The sequence below is a fragment of the Ahaetulla prasina genome, chromosome 8 (assembly GCF_028640845.1).
Source record: "Ahaetulla prasina isolate Xishuangbanna chromosome 8, ASM2864084v1, whole genome shotgun sequence".
NCBI lineage: Eukaryota > Metazoa > Chordata > Lepidosauria > Squamata > Colubridae > Ahaetulla > Ahaetulla prasina.
In genome coordinates, this window is record NC_080546.1 from 779332 (window position 1) to 798897 (window position 19566).

The 19566-nt window shown below is 46.3% G+C and overlaps 1 protein-coding gene across 6 annotated transcripts in view; it reads left to right on the forward strand.

The window, feature by feature from the left end:
* The first annotated feature begins 4097 nt into the window (after positions 1-4097).
* EXOC6B (exocyst complex component 6B) overlaps positions 4098-19566 on the forward strand; it is a 164915-nt gene continuing 149446 nt past the window's right edge. For 5 of the 6 annotated variants that reach the window (XR_009156410.1, XM_058193846.1, XM_058193848.1 and 2 more), the window contains exon 1: positions 4098-4233. Coding sequence is in view for 4 of the 6 variants with exons in the window: in XM_058193846.1 (XP_058049829.1) it covers positions 4136-4233 (98 nt within the window). In the remaining 2 variants the exon portion in view is untranslated. Of the gene's footprint in view, positions 4234-5444; positions 5489-19566 lie in introns of all 6 variants that reach the window. The other variant, XM_058193849.1, reaches the window with a different exon arrangement.

Here is a 19566-nt window from a genome sequence, read left to right on the forward strand (position 1 = left end):
CGATATTATGCCATATGAACCCCTTTATGAAACTGTTTATGAAATTACTTATGTGCAAATATAAGCATGAGCAAGTTTTGAGAAATTGCTTATGTGCAAAAATATCAGCATAGGTAAGTCTGGCTAATTGTTATCATGTAAGCAGAAATCTGTTTGATGCCAAGGTTACAAAGATGTTTGCCAGTAAATGTAACAACACCTATGAGATAGCCACAGAACATTCCTTCTCTGATAAGGTCAGCTTCATAGAGCTTCAAAAGAAGTTTGCTCCTACACACAATTATATGAGATTTATTAGTATGTAGTCAGGATGTCTCAAGATGTATTTCTGTTTGCTGTACCACGTAGGCAAAAAGCAGAGAACAAAGAACCACTTCATGGTAAAACTCCTCCCAAGAATCATGATCTTTCTCCCAAAATCATAGGCTTGTGGATGTGCTTGCAGTCACGTGTTCACGTGTTGAATATATGCTAATATGTAACCTCCCCTGCTTACCTTTTGTAACCACCCATTTTTACCTATACACAATAAAAGAGTTTGTCTCGGGCTAGCTCGGGGCTTGCTCACCCGAGGAGAATTGAACTCGCGTCTTCGTTCTCACTCCGTCCGGTGCGGATTGGCCGGACGATCTCGTGGCGAGCCCGCTGGCCGCGAGAAAAGCCACAATGAAGTCATTCTTGCCAGGTTGGGCAAGCAAAGAGTAACCTGCAGTGGGGCTGAGGGCCGGGGAAGCCAACCCACCCAGGAGGAGAAACTGCAAAATCAGGCAGCCATCAGAAGCCCCTGCAGTACTGTTGCCAAGGAAACTGTGGGTGGCAACACAGAAGGAGCTTCAGGTGAGAGACAAGGAGGAACCTGCTGATTATGAAGTGTCAGCCTGTGAAACGGGCTCCTATGTGAGGTGATGAGCCCTTCCGTGCTGGAAATCTTCAGAACTGGCCAGTCATTGAGGATTCGGTTTGAAAAATAAACACAACACGGAGGAAAAGAACTGTGTTTATTGCAAGGATTGTTGAGTTCACAAGAAATAAAATCCCAAACAAAAGAAAAGCCAAGATTTTTATAGAAGTTGAAGGGTACAAGGCAGGAAATCCTCAATTGGATGGCCAGTTTAGGGAAGTCGGGAAGGTCCTGGCCAGGCCAAAGCAATGGCAGTCTGTCTTGGAGTTACCTCCACTCATTTCAACGTTCAAGGTTACAACAGTGCTGAACAAGCAGGACTCGTGGCCAGTCCTTGAAATCGCAGCCATAGTGACATCCTGTGGAGTCCTAGGAGGCCCATTTGCAACCTTCCCTGCCAGGCACTGGGGAAGCCGGCAGAAGATTGCAAGTTGCCCCTGTGAGTAGCTTCCACTCTTGCCATCTTTTCGGCTGGCTGTATTCTGAGGCACCCATTAGGCTGCCTGCACGCCCGAGACTCTTCCTTCCCGTGTCGTGGCCGCGTGAGGTCATCACTCAACGACTGTGTGGCCCTGGGGTTGCAATGGCAACAGGACCTGTGGGATGCCCTTCATTAAGCAACGCAGTCACACCAGGGGCTTTATGCAAGTCCCACCTCCTGAGGCTGCTAAGGTTCCTCCTGCGGCTCATGCAATGGAACTGGGGTTGAGCCAGTGGTGAAATTCATTTTTTTTTACTACTGGTCCTGTGGGCATGCTTTAGTTGGTGTGGTGTGGCTTGGTGGGCGTAGCATACTGCACGGATTTTGCAAGGATACTGCAAAATCTCCGTTCCCACCCCACTCCAGGGGAAGGATACTGCAAAATCCCCATTCCCTTCCTACTCTGGGGCCAGTCACAGGTGGTATTTGCTGGTTCTCTGAACTACTCAAAATTTCCGCTACCGGTTCTCCAGAACCTGTCAGAACCTGCTGGATTTCACCCCTGAGTTGAACTCCAGGGTTCTTCCATCTCTTCTGCTGGAAAGACCCCAGTCAGAAGGCCCTCTTCTATCTTGCAGAGAAACAAATAACATGAATATAAGGAGTGCGTCTATTTTTATTTTTTATTTATTTATTTTGTCACAACAGTATATATAAGCATAAGCATGAAAGTAACTATATAATATATAAGCATATATATAAGTATAAGTATGTAATAACTATATTAATTGGATATAGTGAAAGGAAACAATAGGACAGGAACGGTAGGCACACTTGTGCTCTTATGCGCGCCCCTTACAGACCTCTTAGGAATGGGGTGAGGTCAATAGTAGACAGTTTTTGGTTAAAGCTTTGGGGATTTTGGGAAGAGACCACAGAGTCAGGTAGCTTATTCCAAGCATTAACAACTCTTACTGAAGTCATATTTTCTGCAATCAAGATTGGAGCGGTTAACATTAAGCTTAAATCTATTGTGTGCTCGTGTATTGTTGCAATTGAAGCTGAAGTAGTCTTTGACAGGAAGGACATTGTAATAGATGATTCTATGAGTTAAACTCAGGTTATGTCGAAGACGGCATAGTTCTAAATTTTCTAAACCCAGGATTTCAAGTCTGGTGGCATAAGGTATTTTGTTGTGTTCAGAGGAGTGGAGAACTCTTCTTGTAAAATATTTCTGGACATGTTCAATTGTATTGATGTCAGAAATGTGGTATGGATTCCAGACAGTTGAGCTGTATTCAAGAATTGGTCTAGCAAATGTTTTATATGCTCTGGTTAGTACTGTAGTGTTTTTGGAAAAGAAGCTATGCAAGATTAGGTTTACAACTCTTAAAGCCTTTTTTGCGATGCAATTGCAGTGGGCTTTGGCACTTAGATCATTTGATATGAAAGCTCCAAGGTCTTTAACAGGATGGGGGTCATCTGTAAGGTAATGTCCATCAAGCTTGTACTTAGTGTTTAGGTTCTTTTTTCCAATATGTAAGACTGAGCATTTGCTGGTAGAGATTTGGAGTTGCCAAGTTTTGGACCATTCAGATACAAAGTCAAGGTCTTTTTGAAGGGTAGTAATATTGTTGGTGGTGTTAAATAGTTTGACATTGTCAGCAAAGAGAACACAATTACTTGTAATTTGGTCACAGAGATCATTAATGTATAATATGAAGAGCGTTGGTCCAAGAACACTGCCTTGGGGAACGCCACTTTTGACAGGAACAGGATTTGATATAGCATTGCCAATTTTGACCACTTGTCTGTTTGACAGGAAAGTTGTTATCCAATTGTGGAGGGGTCCTGAAATGCTGTAGGATTTTAGTTTTAGGAGAAGTTTATCATGTACCACGGAGTCAAAAGCTTTACAGAAGTCTATGTATATTGCATCTATTGCTTTGCCCTGCTCAAGATTTGTAGTCCATATGTTTTTGCAGTGAAGAAGTTGTAAATTACATAATTTTTTTCTGAAACCAAATTGTTGATTAGAGAGTAGGTTGTTTGTTTCTAGGTGGAGGGTAATGGATTGGTTGATGATAGATTCCATTACTTTGCAGGTGACGCAGCATAGAGAGATTGGTCTGTAATTTTCAACAAGGATGGGGTTTCCTTTTTTGACGACAGGGATGACCGTGGCTAGTGACCAAAGTTTGGGAAGGGAACTGGTCTTGAAAGCTTTTTCAAAGGTTATACTCAGGGGTTTTGCTATATTAGTGGAAAGCTTTTTTAAGAAGTTTGCACATAGTCCATCAGCTCCAATAGATAGGGATGGTTTTAATTTGCAAAGAGCTTTTTCAACATTAATCTTCTGTGAAATCTATATGTGTTAGGTCGTTGTACTCATTGTTGGTACGATTGGGGATTGTCGGGTATGAGCCATTACTGTTAACAAAGACTGAGCCAAATAATGTGTTAAAGAGGGGGTGGACTGGATGACCTCTTGAGACCCTTCCCTCTGTAATACCTCCATCGAGAATGGGAGGGAGGGTTCTAAGAGGTCACGCACTCCAGCCTCAGGGCAGAGGATTTCTCCCTTCCCGGCCGCGGAGAAGGCCGGGCAGGAGTTTCGGGGCGGAACGGCCGCGTGGCGGAACGGCCGGGCGCCTGGGCGCGTTTCCGGGGGAGGCGAGAGGGTGCGAGGCGTGCGTGCGCGCGCGCGTGTGGGCGGGGCGTGGCGGCGTTTGGCGGCGGGCGGGGCGCGGCGCGACGTGGGCGTGGCCGGGCGGCGTTGCCATTGCGACGGCGAGGAGCGGGGCGCGGCCGCCATGGCGGAGCCGGAGAGCCTGGAGACGGCGGCCGAGCACGAGCGGATCCTGCGCGAGGTCGACAGCACCGACACGGCCTGCCTCGGGCCCACCCTCAGGTGCCGCCCCTGCGGAACTCCCCGCCTCTGGAGCCGCCCCTCCCCCCGCCCTTCCTCCGCCGGGCAGAGGCTCCGGCCAGCGGCGCCCCCCACCCGGCCCCAGGGAGGCGGAGGAGAAGCCCCGGCCTGGAAGGGCCCGGCCGCACCGGCTCCTCTCCTGGGCGCGGGCTCCCCCTCTCCCCCTCGGCTCTGCCCTTCTGACTTTTCTGCCCGGGGCAGCCTCCCTGCCTGGTTGCTGCTGCTGCTGCTGCCTCCTTCCTCCTTCCCGGCTCTTCCCTGTTGCTTGGCTTTCTCCTCTTTCCTCCCTCCCTGGGGTCCTTGAGGATGGCCGTCCTGCTTGAGCAGGGGGCTGGACTAGACGACCTCCGAGGTCCCTTCTGAAGCTGATTCCTCCTCCTCCTCCCCCCCCTGCCGCCCCCGTGGCCATCAGAGGGTGGGGGAGGATCAGCCGCGGCTCCTGTTTTGGGGAGCCCTGACAGTTGCTGGGGGTCCCTCCGGAGGGGAGGGGGTTATGGGGGGGGGCTGGGGGTCCAGCGAGAGAGACCCCCACTTCTGCTTCTCTGGCCCGGCCCCAGAGAGCGGCCTTGGCTTCCTTTGCTCGTCCAGGGCCTCGGGGTTGGTGCCCTTTCCCCGCTCTTGGCCGACCTACGGGATGGAAGGAGCTCTGGCTTTGGAAAGGCACCTGGCTTGGCCTGAGAAGGGGGCAGGGCGGCGTCTGGACAACCTGTCAATGCACGTCTGTCTTTCCCTCGGATCTTAAATATAAGGTTCAGCCTCTGCCTCCCCTCAGGCTGCAAGATGGAAAGAATCCTTCTAGCCTACAGTTATGAATCATAACTTTAATTTTATCCATTTGCCTGGCTCATCGGTCTGTTTTTCTGCTTCGTGTAACGTCCCTCAGTGAGCGCTTCCTCCCCCCTCCCTTTCCCTTAATTTAAACAGCGTAATGTTCCCTCTGGCCTACAGTGATGTGTGTTTCTTTTTCGTTTTGTACGAAGGGAAGAAAAACACTGTCTGGATTCGTGGTGTTTCTAGATGGGAAAATGGCATTTCGTTTGGAGTGGGTGTCTGTATCTGTCGGGCACAGCAGAATGAGGGATTATATTGAAGGAGAAGGATCTCGGGATGTCTCCCACTTCATTCAGAGTTAGATTTCCTGCTTGGAAGGACATGCAGTAACATAATCGGACCTTTCCTCGCTTTTTTTATAGACCCTCTGATCTTCTACCTCTCGTGGATTACAGGCAACCCCCAGGTTAAGAAAGAGGGCCATTCCTAAATTTCTCCTTCACTCAGATTTGTATGCCAGGCGGAATTCGTACTCATGAACAGCCTGCGTGTTACTAGAAACGGCAGATGGCATTCTCCTTCCTTTCACGAACAGGTGGAAACAGCCTGTATGTTAAATGGCTATGGAGATTCTCAGCCATCCAGGTCATGGTTGTCTCAAGAGGCCACTGGACTTTCTTGTTTTTCCTTTGAAGACGTTTCGCTTCTCATCCCAGAAGCTTCTTCTGCTCTGACTTGATGGTGGAGGATGGAAGGATTTATCTATTATTTAAATCCTCCTATTCCCCACCATCCGCTCAGAGCTGACGAAGCTTCTGGGATGAGAAGCGAAACATCTTCAAAGGCAAAACAAGAAAGTCCAGTGGCCTCTTGAGACAACCATGACCTATATTCCTATATGGGCGAGCCCTAGACATGCAATAGAGAATATAAATATAGAACAGAAACAGGAAATGATTACATATAAAGAACTTTTGTATGCTGAAGGAGGTAGATTGCAATTAAAATCATTACAGGTATTAAATGAAGAAGGGAGGAATTATACTTGGTTTCAATATGGGCAAATAAGTGCTAGATGGAAAGAAGATCAAAAAATTGGTATAATGCAAAGGGAGGAAAATTTAATAAAGCAAATTAGAAATCAGACCCAGGAGCATATAAAGAGATTGTATAATGTGTTGCTTGAAATAGATTCGGAAAAGGATTTGGTAAAGGATTGTATGATAAAATGGGCACAGAATATTCAGGAACCAATAATGTTGGAAACATGGGAGAAAATTTGGGTTAGAAATGTTAAGTTTACACAAGCACAGAATTTAAGGGAAAATTTTTATAAGATGTTTTATAGATGGCATTTAGATCCCAAAAAATTATCATGTATGTATCCTAATATCCAAGCGAAATGTTGGAGGTGTGATTGTGATGATGCTACATATTTTCATATTTGGTGGACTTGCAAGAAAATTAAGGTCTTTTGGATAAGAATTTGGTGGATTATTCAAAATGTACTGAAGAAGAAGATAAAGTTCCTGCCACAATTTTTCCTTTTGGGAATTATAATGGATTGTACAGGGATTGAGACTAAACTGATTTTGAACTTAATAACAGCAGCAAGACTGTTGATTGGACAATACTGGAAGAAAGAAGAGATACCTACAATAGAAGAATGGATATTGAAAGTTGCCAATTTGGCTGAGATGGCTAAAATCTCAGCGTTTTAAAAGACAATACGCAGGAAAGATATTTAATTGAATGGAAAAATGGATTGATTATCTACAAAACAGATATCAGATTAAGAAATATCAGATTGCCTTTGAATAATTAGAAAGTTATTTTATGTAATGGGAGGGGTTGGGAGGCGAAAAGCTTTGGATGTGGTTATTTGGATTGGACTTTACCTTGTGATTGACCGGGAAGCCGGGGTGGGGAGGAGGGGATGTTTTGTTTTTTTTTTTTTTTGGGAGGGAGGGGGAAAAAAGGGGGAAAATGTTTTTGTTTTTTTTAAAACTCTTTCAATAAAAAAAAAAAAAAAAAAAAAAGAAAGTCCAGTGGCCTCTTGAGAAAGCACCTTTGGGACCCCCTGTATGTTAAAAAGGCGCTGCTTGGGTGGTTTAAGAAAACTGTGTGTGACTTTAGTAGTTCATCGTAGTAGTTGAGGAAAAGAATGCAATCACACATTAGTACAGCAATAGGCAGCCTGTTCATATGAGTTGTCCATGAATTGGACATTCTAAACCCGGAGGCTGCCTGTAATCAGGAGGGTCCCTTTTAGATCTGGAAGATTTCTGGAAGATTTACATACTGCACAGCATATGAATGGACGAGGCCTGAATGAGCCCGAGAGTCCAAATCCCCACAAACATACAGATAAGATCTCTTAAATTGAGGCTACCTGTACCCGAGGAGTCCCAATATAAAATTATACTGGTTCTATAGTGCCCCCTAGTGGCCAGTGCCAAATACAAGAACTGGTGAAAAAGTTACAACTCCTCCTCCCCTAAGTGCCCCCTTCAGGGCTCTGGATGGTGGGGGGTGTATCTCCAAACTTGGCAACTTTAAGACTTGTGGACTTCAATTCTCAGAATTCCTCAGCCAGCATAGCTCCGTAGATAGTGTCCTGCACAAAATGTAAGAAACATTGAAACCACCCCTGTAACTGAGTGAAATACCCTACTGGATAGTGACTATACAACTTGGTATAAGGCCAGGCTTCATCCGTATTCCTTTTTTTTCCACAAACGGTTTTCATTCATGGCCATCATTTATTACTGGAACCCTGTGCCGGCAGAGCTGCTTTGAACTCATGGGTGGTTTTATAATGGGCAGACCCCAGTAGAGGGGTAAGTCAGAGGAGCCCAGCCAGCCCCCTGCTCTTGTGCCTCTGCTTGGAACTGACGAGGCCTTAATCGGTTATACCTGAAGGCTTTTGCCTCCCAAGTGGCCCTGGCACATTTCTGGTAGTGGTAGTCCTTGACATACGACCATCATGGAGCCCACAATTTCCGTTTCCATGACCTTCCTTGCCACAGCTGTTAACTGAATCACTGCAGTTCTTAAATTATTAGCGTGGTTATAAAGAGAAGCTGGCTTCCCCATTAACTTTGCTTGTCAGAAGGTCCCAAAAAGTGACTCCGTGATCCCAGGATGTTGCGGCTGTCATAAATATGAGTCAGCTGCTAAGCATGTGAATTTTAGTCACATGACCCTGGGGAATGCTGCAACAGTCGTAAGTGTGAAAAACTGTCATCAGTCACTTCTTTGAGTGCTATTGTAATTTTGAATGGTCACTGAATGAACTGTCATAAGTCAAGGACTGCCTGTACCTAATCAAAGCCCAACCCTATAAAACTGATAACCCAAAAGCAGCCCTTCTTGCCCTGATTCTAGATGGGCAGGTTTGAAGGAGAAGGGTGGACTTCCTTTTGATGTTAAGACTGCCGGTTTCAGTTCATGCTGGGCATGGTTGGCATTTGCTTTTTCAAGGGGTATCTGCGGGAAACCCTGTTTTACTGAAGAACGATGATGCTGCAGAGGGAGCGGGCATTTGCATGGCTTACGTTGTGTGGAACGTTTTCTCCTGCTGGCACACAAGTGTCTCTCCAGAGCGGTTGCAGGAAGATCAATCAATGGCTTCTCTGAGACCAGTCAGCCTGCTTTTTTTCAGATCTACTGAATAGCACAAGGGGCCATAATGGACCAGGCTATCCGTGCAGCTCTATCCCAGTCGGCTTTATGCAAGTCCATAGGTCAGGCAGTCCGGCCTTGGCAGCTGGAAGACTTGGGGACTTCAGCTCCCAGAATTCATGCTTGTCTGGCTGGAGTATTCTGGGAGTTGAAGTCCACAGGTCTTCAAGTGGCCAAGGCTGGAACACCTCTGGCGTAGGTTGACCGCTTTGCTTGTCCCTATAGTTTGTCTAAAGAAGATGAAATCTTCATTAATATCTCATTTGTATCAAGAAACTTTATGCGAGTTACAGGCCGTCCTTGACTTGCAGCCACAATGGGGACCAGAATTTCCATTGTTAAGTGAGTGGTGCCCACTTTTATGACCATTTTTGCCACGGTTGTTAAGCAATTCACTGCAGTTAAACGAATCCCACAGTAGTTATGCAAATCCAGCTTCCCCTGTTTACTTTGCGTATGGGAAGCTGCTGGGAATAAAATTCCTGTCGTTCTCCTAAATAAAGGCTAGTTGCCAAGCAGCTGAACGTGGATCAGGTAACCGTGATGGTTGTAAGTCACCTTTTTCAGTGCTGTTGTAATATTGAATGGTCACTAAATGAATGGTTATAAGTCGAGAACTCCCTATATTAGCCAAGAACTGTTCTGTCACCTCATCTTCCAGGACAGCCAATTGTTTGCATTTTATTCTTGCCAAGTAGTTGCTCCTTGAAGTCATTGGAGCTGTCATTGGGCTGCTGAAAGAAAGGGGATTGTTGAGCGCGAGATGCCAAGGGTGGGAATATCCCCCTGGGTAGTTAGTGGAAGGAAGACTGGTCCTCCCTCTGCGGTTGGGTGTGCAGCTGCTCCTCACGTCCACTCTGCATTTTAGGAAAGGGACCGACAAACTGGGAGGTGTCCAAGGAATCCAGATGAGGATGGGTTGGAGGCGTTGGGTGCCTTTAGCTGGGAGAGGGGAATTCATGTCCCAGGACTTGAAGGGCTGCCAGGGAGATGACAAGGCAGGGCTGGCTAAGAGGCAGGTGGAAGATCAAGGGGTTCAAGACCCCACCTAAGATTTGCCATCTTGGGTTCCAGGTGTCTCCCTGAAATAACTTAAAATTGTCAGAGTGGGTAGGAATGCCTTTAAGCAAATTTATCAATCTTGATGTAATATTTTTTATGATATTTACTTTCCGCTATTTGGATTTTTATCTATGTCAGATTTAAGCTGACAGAATCAAACATGCACAGCTGTAAAAGGAAGTTATTCTGTTTCTGCGTCTATTTCCAGATAAGTCAAGCAATGATTGGAGTCCTGGGCAGTAACACAGAGCCCGTATGAAACTTGATCCACTTAATTGGATCACTTTAGACATTGACCTGTTGAACCATATCAGTCCTTGCCTTCATGTATACCCAGCCCTGTTTTGCAAAAATAAGGACCGTTATGCCAAGTGCAGAAACCTGTCCTTGAGGCATCGCTTGTTCTTCCCTTACTCACTGCTTCATGGGGAGTTACTTGCCCAAATCCCATCGATTCCCTTGGTTGCTTTATTTCTGTCATAGCCCCTTTTATAGCGTTTAGCTACCAAGCTTCAGCGTTGCTTGTACAAAACATTCCATAGCTCCAAGGCCTTCATTTTTACAGGTTCCCTCTAAATTGGGATCCCTGCGTTTAGCATGTGGCCCCCAGGGGCTCAAGGGCCTCGTCCAACGCTCGGACCCCGGTGCACTTCGTAGGTGGCCTTCCTAGCCAGAGCCTGACCTGCCTTGGAGCCCCAATTGGCCAAAACTGTTAAGTTTTGAAAGAAGAATTAAGAACAAAAGCAACACGGAGGTTAAAAATGAAGAAGCTGAAAGAACAAACTAGAAGTAGGTTAATTATTTCAGTAGGAAACCAAAGAGAAAATGGGACAGCTAATTTCTTTCAGAAGTCCAGAAAGAAACCTCTCGGCTGGGGGTGATAGTTCTACAGTTTGCGACGGTTCAGATGCTTAAAAACAGCCAATGCATTTTTTCCTTCTCTTCTGAGTAAGCAGAGTTCATTCTTCCCAGCTGTGTTTTTCCCATCGATATTTGTTCCTGGACCGGGTAACCAAAGGGAGAAAAATAGAAAATAGAAAGTAATAAAATGAAGCATACAGAGGATTGTAACTAATCATTTTCATAGAACCATAGGGTCAGGAGATACCTTGGAGGCCTTCCCAGAAAAATGGTGGTCCAATCTTTTCTTGAGCAGCTCCAGCGTTTCTCACAACTGCGGGAGGGAGGCTGTTCAGGTGATTAATTGTTCTCACGGTCAGGAAATTCCTCCTTATTTCCAGGTTGGAGCTTCCACCCATTGCTTCTTGTTTTGGAGAATAAACCGGCCCCCTCCCTGCCCTTCCAGGGGGGGAAGACTGTCCTTGTGTCCCCCCCTCCGTCTTCTCTTCCTTAAGCCCAACAGACCTCGTTCCTTTCGCTCTTCTTCACAGAGTTTAGCTTCCAGGATCACCTTTGTTGCTCTTCTCTGCACCCTTTCTTGGGCCTCAGCATTGCTGAAGTGGGGTGACCAGAACTGGACACAGGGTTCTAAATGTGGCCTGGCTAGTGTGGCTTTGAGCGGTGCCATCACTTCCCTTGATCTTGAGGTCGTCACTCTCTTGATGTAGGCCGGGACTGCATTGGGCTTTTTTGGCATCTGTAGTTCATGCCAAAGTAATACTCTGGTCTCTGTCCTCTCCTGTACCTGTGCTGATCCTGCCTGAGTGCAGGAGCTGCATGGTGTTGGGCAGGGCCCGGGGCTCCAGCTCCCTTTGCTCTCCAGGCTCCCTTTCCTGGAGGCAATGTCCTTCTGCCAAGTTCCACCTTCCATGGAATAAGGGAAGGCCAGGCGAAGCGAAGAAGCGGCTGAGTCAGTGGGGAAGGGGATCCTCCTTGGCTGGCTGGAGGAGATTAGGACGTCCTGTTTTTAGGCATCCTGTATCCCTCCTGGCCCGGAGGAGGCCTGCGTTTCCCTTCTTCCCCCTCTCTGGCGTCTTCCTGCAGAAGGAGAAGGGAAGCTGGGATGGTCTCCCTTCTAAATGCATCTGTTCAAACGTTCGTCCTTGGACCTTGGTCTTAACTGAGGCCCTCTCCGTGCCCATCAAATCCCCTTTCAGGCCCGGTCGAAGGGCTGCCTCTTCGTGGCTCCCAGCAACCCGTTTCTGCCCTAAATAACCACAACCGTCAAATGCCCTGAAATTGGATGAGGCCAAAGGGCCACTTCCAACAAGGCATCGCTCAGTTCTGAGAAGACGCAGACAGGTGGCATGTGACGGAAAATACGGAGGGAGAAATACAAAGGATTACGGGTGGTCCTTGATTTATGACCAGAACTGAACCCAAAATTTCTGTTGCTAAGTGAGACATTAAGTGAGGTTTGCCCCATTTTACCACCTCTCTTGCCACAGTTGTTAAGTGAATCACTGCAGCTGTTTAAAGTAGTAACATGGTCATTAAGTGAATCTGGCTTCCCCATGGACTTCGCTTGTCAGAAGGTCACAAAAGGGGATCACGTGACCCCGGAACACTGTGACTGTCATAAATACAAATCAGTTTCCAAGCGTCCAAATTTTGATCACTTGTCCATGGGGACGCTGCAACGGTCGTAAGTGTGAAAAGTGGTCCTAATTTTTTTGGTACCTTTTAGTGATCTTTTAGATGTATAGTTTCTTATTGAATACTTTGGAATGATTTGGGCAAACCAAATAAAATAAATAAAACTCAGACGATGGGCAGAAACCAGCAGGAAGAAATTCTGCGGAAATGAGTTCTGCGTTCTGCATTTGGGTGGACAAAAACGAAAGGCCTCAGAATAGGATTTTTTATTTATTTATTTACATTTATATCCCGCCCTTCTCCGAAGACTCAGGGCGGCTTACATTGTGTAAGGCAATAGTCTCATCCTATTTGTATATTTATATACAAAGTCAACTTATTGCCCCCCCAACAATCTGGGTCCTCATTTTACCTACCTTATAAAGGATGGAAGGCTGAGTCAACCTTGGGCCTGGTGGGATTCGGGCCTGCAGTAATTGCAAGCAGCTGTGTTTAATACAGGCTATCTTAACCCTTGGGATTGGGGTGGGGGCAGCAGGAAGGGGGTCTCGGATGCCTTGTGGAAGGAGAAGCCGAAGAGGAGCAACCGGGAGATGCAGCTGCACACACACACACACACACACACACACACACACACACACACACACACACGTAGCTGTGAGGAGGCAGCAAGTGAAGCCAGCGTGGAGCTGAAGGGAGGCCTCTGTGCTCCTCTCCGCTCGGTGTCAGCCAGACCAGCCGGCTCTTTGGGGCACCTGACATGAGGAAGCATTATGACGAACAAGCTGGAAGAAGACTGGGAGCAAGCAAGATCGTAAGGTGCAGGGTGGGAAGATTTCATGGGAAACGGTTGGAGGCCGTGGCTCCAGGTCGCTTGCTGTCTCCAGGGCTGCCCTTCAGAAGAGACCCCAGGATAGGAGGCCAAATCCAGGCTGGCCGGAAGTGGACAGGCAGCCCATTCGTTTAGTGCAGGGGTAGTCAACCTTTTTATACCAACCGCCCACTTTTGTATCTCTGTTAGTAGTAAAATTTTCTAACCGCCCACAGGTTCCACAGTAATGTGCCGTGTATCGTCGACTGCGCATGGATTGGGGTTTGGGGGGGGCGCCGGCTACCAGCTCCGCTTGTCTGTTACAGCTGGGTGGTGTGGGGGGAGATGCGCGAGCTATTCTGGGACGAGGCTCTTTTGTTTGCGGTCGCACTGTAGCACCATTTAGTTTCACTTACGTAATGTGAACTAAACTTATGCGCGGGCGATACAAATAGTATCTTTTCAGAAATTTAAATTGTCACGGGGAATTTTATGAAAACCTAGTGAAAATGTTTTTAAATAATGCTATGAAATTTTTTAAAAAGTCAATTAAATTTAAAAAAAGGAAAGTGTTTCAGTATCGGACAAAAACCGCCCACCATGAAAGCTGGAACGCCCACTAGTGGGCGGTAGGGACCAGGTTGACTGCCACTGGTTTAGCGACTGTTCCAAATTACAGTGGCTCTGAAAAATGTGATTTATGACTGTTTTTCACACGTATGACTATTGCTGTGGTCACGTGATCAAAGTTTCGACGCTTGGCCGCTGGCCGCGTCCCCGGGGTCACGCCATCCCCCTTGGTGACCCTCTGACAAGCAAGGTCAATGGGGAAGCCGGAGTCACTTAACTGCAGTGATTCACTTAACTGTGGCAAAACTCACTTAACAAATGCCTCGCTTAGCAACAGAAATTTTGGGCTGAGTTATGGTCGTAAGTCAAGGACTCCCTTTATTTGAAGGGCTGGAGGCGCTTGCCCCCTCTAGGCTCAAGCTCTGGATGTTTGAAGAACACGTGGCTTTGCTGCCACCTGGTGGTTGGAAAAAAGCTTTGCTGGGGACGTCTCTGACCTCCCCCTGAAGTTGGTGATGATGCGCAGATGGAGGAGAAGCTGAACCTGGCAGCTCAGAAGGCCACCTTCCAAAGGGGAGGGGGAGGGGAACGGCCGCTGAGGGGGGGCTTCCTGGTTCTTGGTGTACAAAGAGGGCTGAATGTTGTAGGTCAGCTTGTCACACCTGGGTTGTATTCACAAAGGTAGGCCAAGTGGTGGACTTGGCATCACACACGAAGCCAGAGGAGGATTTTTGTGGTTTCGCAGGTGGTGTGAGTGCAGCCCGAGTCACCTCTGGGAAACGGCGTTTTAGTCACGAGGCTGGCACGTTGGGGGAAGTCCAGCTGAAGAAGGGATGGTGGGATTTCTGAATCCCCACACAAGTGTAACGAAAGGAGATCCACCTGGCGTGACACACTTGGGAAGCAGTGTTTCAAGAGTTGATTCATGTGTGTATAAATAGGCTTAAGCCAGACTTGATATTCTTCTGGGATGTGAACATGGTGATTTATACACCGCCCTGAGTCCTTCGGGAGAAGGGCGGTATAAAAATCGAAATAAATAAAATAAATAAATAAATAAATATATGTTTAGGGAGCCTCTCCATCATCTGGGCCATGGCTGTCCCAGAAGTGCTTTCCAAGGGTCAACTGGACTTCCTTAGTTTTTTCAGTGAAAACATTTTGCTTCTCATCAAAGAAGCTTCTTCAATTCTGACTGAACAGTGAGGAATGGAAGGATGTATTCTTTTCAGTCAGCTGGTCGCTGGAACTCCAAAGGCGGAGTGGTTGAGGCCACTTGGGGGTTCATCTCTATCCTCAGAGTCACCTGAATCAGAATGTAAATGGGTGTGGAACCTTCTTGGCATTGCTGAAAGGACTGTGGTGTAGGCAAGAGATCCTTCCCTCACTATTGAAAGAGGGCTGTTCATTGTTCACATAAATGGCCTCTGACCCTTTGTTCAAGGCAGAGGTCCTCTCTGACCAGAATGTGGACTTTGCTGTCTTCAAAAGAGTGGCCTTTGTCTTTTAAACGCAGATGGACTGCTGACTCTTGTCCTGATGGGTTCATCCTCCTATGTTGTGCCATGTGTTTGTGAAGTGGTTGTTTTGTTTCTCCAATGTACAGATCTGCACACATCTCACTGCGTTGTATTGCATCTGTCACACTGCTCAGTTTGTGTCTGGCTGTTTGATCCTTTGGGGCGGACAAACTTCTGCCTTAGTGTGTTCTTGGGTTTAAATTGTGCATGTATGTTGTGTTGGCTGAAAATCTGTCTGAGTTTTTCAGATATTCCTGCAACTTATGGAATGACAATGTTGCTTCGTTTGTTGTTCTCTTCTTTGTCTGTTATGGAGGAGCTCCCGGGTGGGTCTTTTCCTGGATTTGATGAAGGCCCACTTGGGATAGGCACACGTTCTGAGGGCTTCTTTGAGGTGTTTTAGTTCTTTTTCTTCCCGATCTTTGCTGGTAGGCAAACTTTCAGCCCGGCAGTATAAGGTTCTGATCACTCCCGTTTTGTGTTCCAGTGGGTGATGAAAATCAAAATATAATTATTGAGACAACAATTTAACGATAGCCATAAACACAGTCCAACTCATGAAAAGCCAGCGGAGCTCACCCAACCTCCTAACCCCAACGCCTGAGGGAATAGCCCGGGGTCTTCAAAGCCTTGTGATGGGTTAACAAGGTTGGGGGTCATGTGGATCTTGGGTGGGGGATGCTCAGTGGTGCTGCCACTGGGAAGGCCTGGCATTGTTTCATGGAAAGGGCTTTGAGCAGGCTAGGTGGGTAGGGGGAGGGAAGCAGAAATGGAAGGAGAGTCGTAATGAGAAGCACTAAAACAGAGGTGTACTTGTGGACTTGTGGACTTCAGTTCCCAGAATTCCCCAGCCAGCTGTACTGGTTCCTTGATTGCCTGCATTTGCCATGAGCTGAAAAGCTCGTAACCCCCGTTGTTCAAGTCTCCCCCAAAACAAAATAGCGACACTTCACTAGTTGCTATCTTGGTACCTGGAAGAGTTTCCGGGATGCAGTTGCCGGCTCAGAACAGCAGGGGGCAATGTGACATCAGCAACGGCAGCTGCGGGAACTCTGCCTCCGCTGGGATGGCTTGATTGAGCTTTGCTGACTGGCAGCCTTGCTGGCTGGGGGTGATGTCCAAGTCGAGTTTGACTCAAGGAAGCTTTTCCAGGCTCTTTGTTTTTTCCACCTGGGGCACAAAGCCAGCTGGATGACCTTGGGCCGTTCGCACACTGTCAGCCCCAGGAAGCAGGCAAGAAAGATGATTAGGGGGCTGGAGGCTAAAACGTAATGAAGAACGGTTGCAGGAATTGGGTATGGCCAGTTTAATGAAAAAGAAGGACCCGGGTGACACGATAGCAGTGTTCCAATATTTGAAGGACTGCCCCAAAGAAGAGGGAGTCCATCTAGCCTCCAAAGCCCCTGAAGGCAGGGCAAGAAGCAACGGATGGAAACTGATCAAAGAGAGAAGCAACCTGAAGAAATTTCTTAACAGGGAGAACAATGAACCAGTGGAACGACTTCCCTCCAGAAGTTGTGGGTGCTCCATCATTGGAGGTTTTCAAGAAGCGATTGGACAACCATTTGTCTGAAATGGTAGAGGGTTTCCTTCTTAAGCAATGGGGTGGCCTAGGAGACCTCCAAGGTCTCTTCTGGCTCTCTTGTTATTCTGAGGCAAATCACTTCTGAAATCTTACCAGGAAAACTGCAGAGATTGGTCCAGGCGAGTGCCAGGAGTCCACACTGACTCAAAGGGGGGGGGGTGCGTGCACACACACACACACACACACACACACACACACACACACACACACACGGGGTCCCAGGTGCCAGAGATCAGGTCCCTCACCTGAGGGCTGGATTGCATTCATTTTTCTCTTGGCCCAGAGAGGAGAAGGAAGGGGCCCTTTGCATTTTAATGGGAACTGAAGGCGCATATCTTCAGGGCGGTTTGCGTAAGGAACTACAGGCTCACTAAAGACACATTGACAAATACAGCAAACACAGAATAACTGGAATGGACTTGCCATTTATTACAGTAATAGCCATGTCACAAACAAAGCGTGAAGCCAAGAAGTACACGGACAATCATTGTAATGCTGGAACGTAGTTGGAGGTTGCAAGGAGAGAGAGGTTCATCTTGCTCATTAATAAAATGCAGTTGGTCAACTGATGGCAGAGCTAATGTCACCACAAAATTACCACTCTGAGACTGGCAACGTATAATTTTAATAAATAAATAAAATTTGGTTTGGGGAAGACAAAAATGGCTAGCTGAGCTCCATTTTGTGGGGAAAGCAGAAAATTATTCCAAACTATATCAGTATTGACAATTCATTTTTCTTTTAAACAATGGCAGAAAGATATTTCTAGATTTGTATGGCAAGGTAAGAAATCAAAAATTGTTGCAAATTGTTGCAAGAGGTGGAAAAAAAATGGACTAGAATTACCTGGCCTAAAATTGTACTTGAGGAATGTTGTTTGGGAAGAGTGATTTTAGAAAACGGGAGGTTCTTGGAATTAGAGGGACATTTTTTGAGATTTGGGTGGCATTATAGACTTCAGGATAATATAAATTGAAAAAAATCCCTTTGACGGATGGGCCTTACTGAGAGTTTGGAAGAGATAGAAAGCAGGTTTGTGTCCTGTCATTTCTCTACGGCTGTCACCCCAGGAAGCCTGTTTTAGAAGAGAAATGATACTTACACAGACCTGGTTACTCATGCAGATCTATTGATCTTAAATAAACCTACATATTGTAATATTGTATATAATATTATTAGTTAATAAAAGAGTAGGAAAAGCAATACTGGGATACAATCCCCACAATGACAGAATGAGCTCAGTTCGAATCCAAGGCAAACCATTCAGTATCACAGTAATCCAAGTCTATGCCCCAACTACTGGTGCTGAAGAGGATGAAATTGACTGGTTCTATGAAGCCCTACAGCACCTTATAGAATTAACACCAAAAAAGGATGTCTTTATCATCATGGGGGATTAGAATGCTAAAGTAGGAAGCCAAAAGATAACCGGAGTAACAGGGAAGTTTGGCCTTGGAGTACAAAATGAAGCAGGGCACAGGCTGATAGAATTCTGTCAAGAGAATACGATGGTCATAGCAAACACTCTTTTCCAACAACCCAAGAGACGACTCTACACATGGACATCACCAGACAGTCAACACAGGAATCAGATTGACTATGTGCTCTGCAGCCAAAGATGGAGAAGCTCTATACAATCAGTAAAAACAAGACCAGGAGCTGACTATGGCTCAGATCATGAGCTTCTTCTTGCAAAATTTAGGCTTAAATTGAAGAAAGTAGGGAAAAGCACTAGGCCACTCAGGTATGAACTAAATCATATCCCTGATGAATATACAGTAGAGATGACAAATAGATTCAAGGAATTAGATCTGATAGACAGAATGCCTGAAGAACTATGGCAAGGGAGAAAGATACACCCAATTGAATGCAGAATTCTAGAGAACAGCTAGAAGAGATAAGTATACCTTCTTAAATGAACAGTGCAAAGAAACAGAAGAAAACAATAGAATAAGGAGGACCAGAGATCTCTTCAAGAACATTTGAGATATGAAGGGAATGTTTCATACAAAGATGGGCATGATAAAGGACCAAATTGGCAGGGACCTAACAGAGGCAGAAGAGATTAAGAAGAGGTGGCAAAATTACACAGAAGAACTATACAAGAATGAACTTAACATCCCTGATAACCACGATGGGGTGGTCACTGACCTTGAGCCAGACATCCTAGAATGTGAAGTCAAATGGGCCTTAGGAAATCTGAGCAACAACAAAGCTAGTGGAGGAGACAGTATTCCAGCTGAGCTATTCAAAATCTTAAAAGACGACGCAGTAAAAGTGCTACACCCAATTTGATAGCAAATTTGGAAAACTCAACAATGGCCGCAGGATTGGAAAAGGTCAGTTTACATTCCAATTCCAAAGAAAAGCAATGCCAAAGACTGTTCAAACTATCGCACCATTGCACTCGTTTCACATCCTAGTAAGGTTATGCTTAAAATCCTACAAGCTAGGCTCCAGCAGTATGTGGATCGAGAACTACCAGAAGTACAGGCAGGATTTCGTAGAGGCAGAGGAACTAGAGATCAAATTGCCAACATACGCTGGATCATGGAGAAAGCTAGGAGTTCCAGAAAAACGTCTACTTCTGCTTCAATGACTATGCTAAAGCCTTTGATTGTGTGGATCACAACAAATTGTGGCAAGTTCTTAAAGAGATGGGAGTACCAGACCATCTTATTTGTCTCTTGAAAAACCTATATGCGGGTCAAGAAGCAACAGTGAGAACTGGACATGGAACCACTGATTAGTTCAAAATTGGGAAAGGAGTCCGGCAAGGCTGTATACTATCACCCTGCCTATTTAACTTATATGCA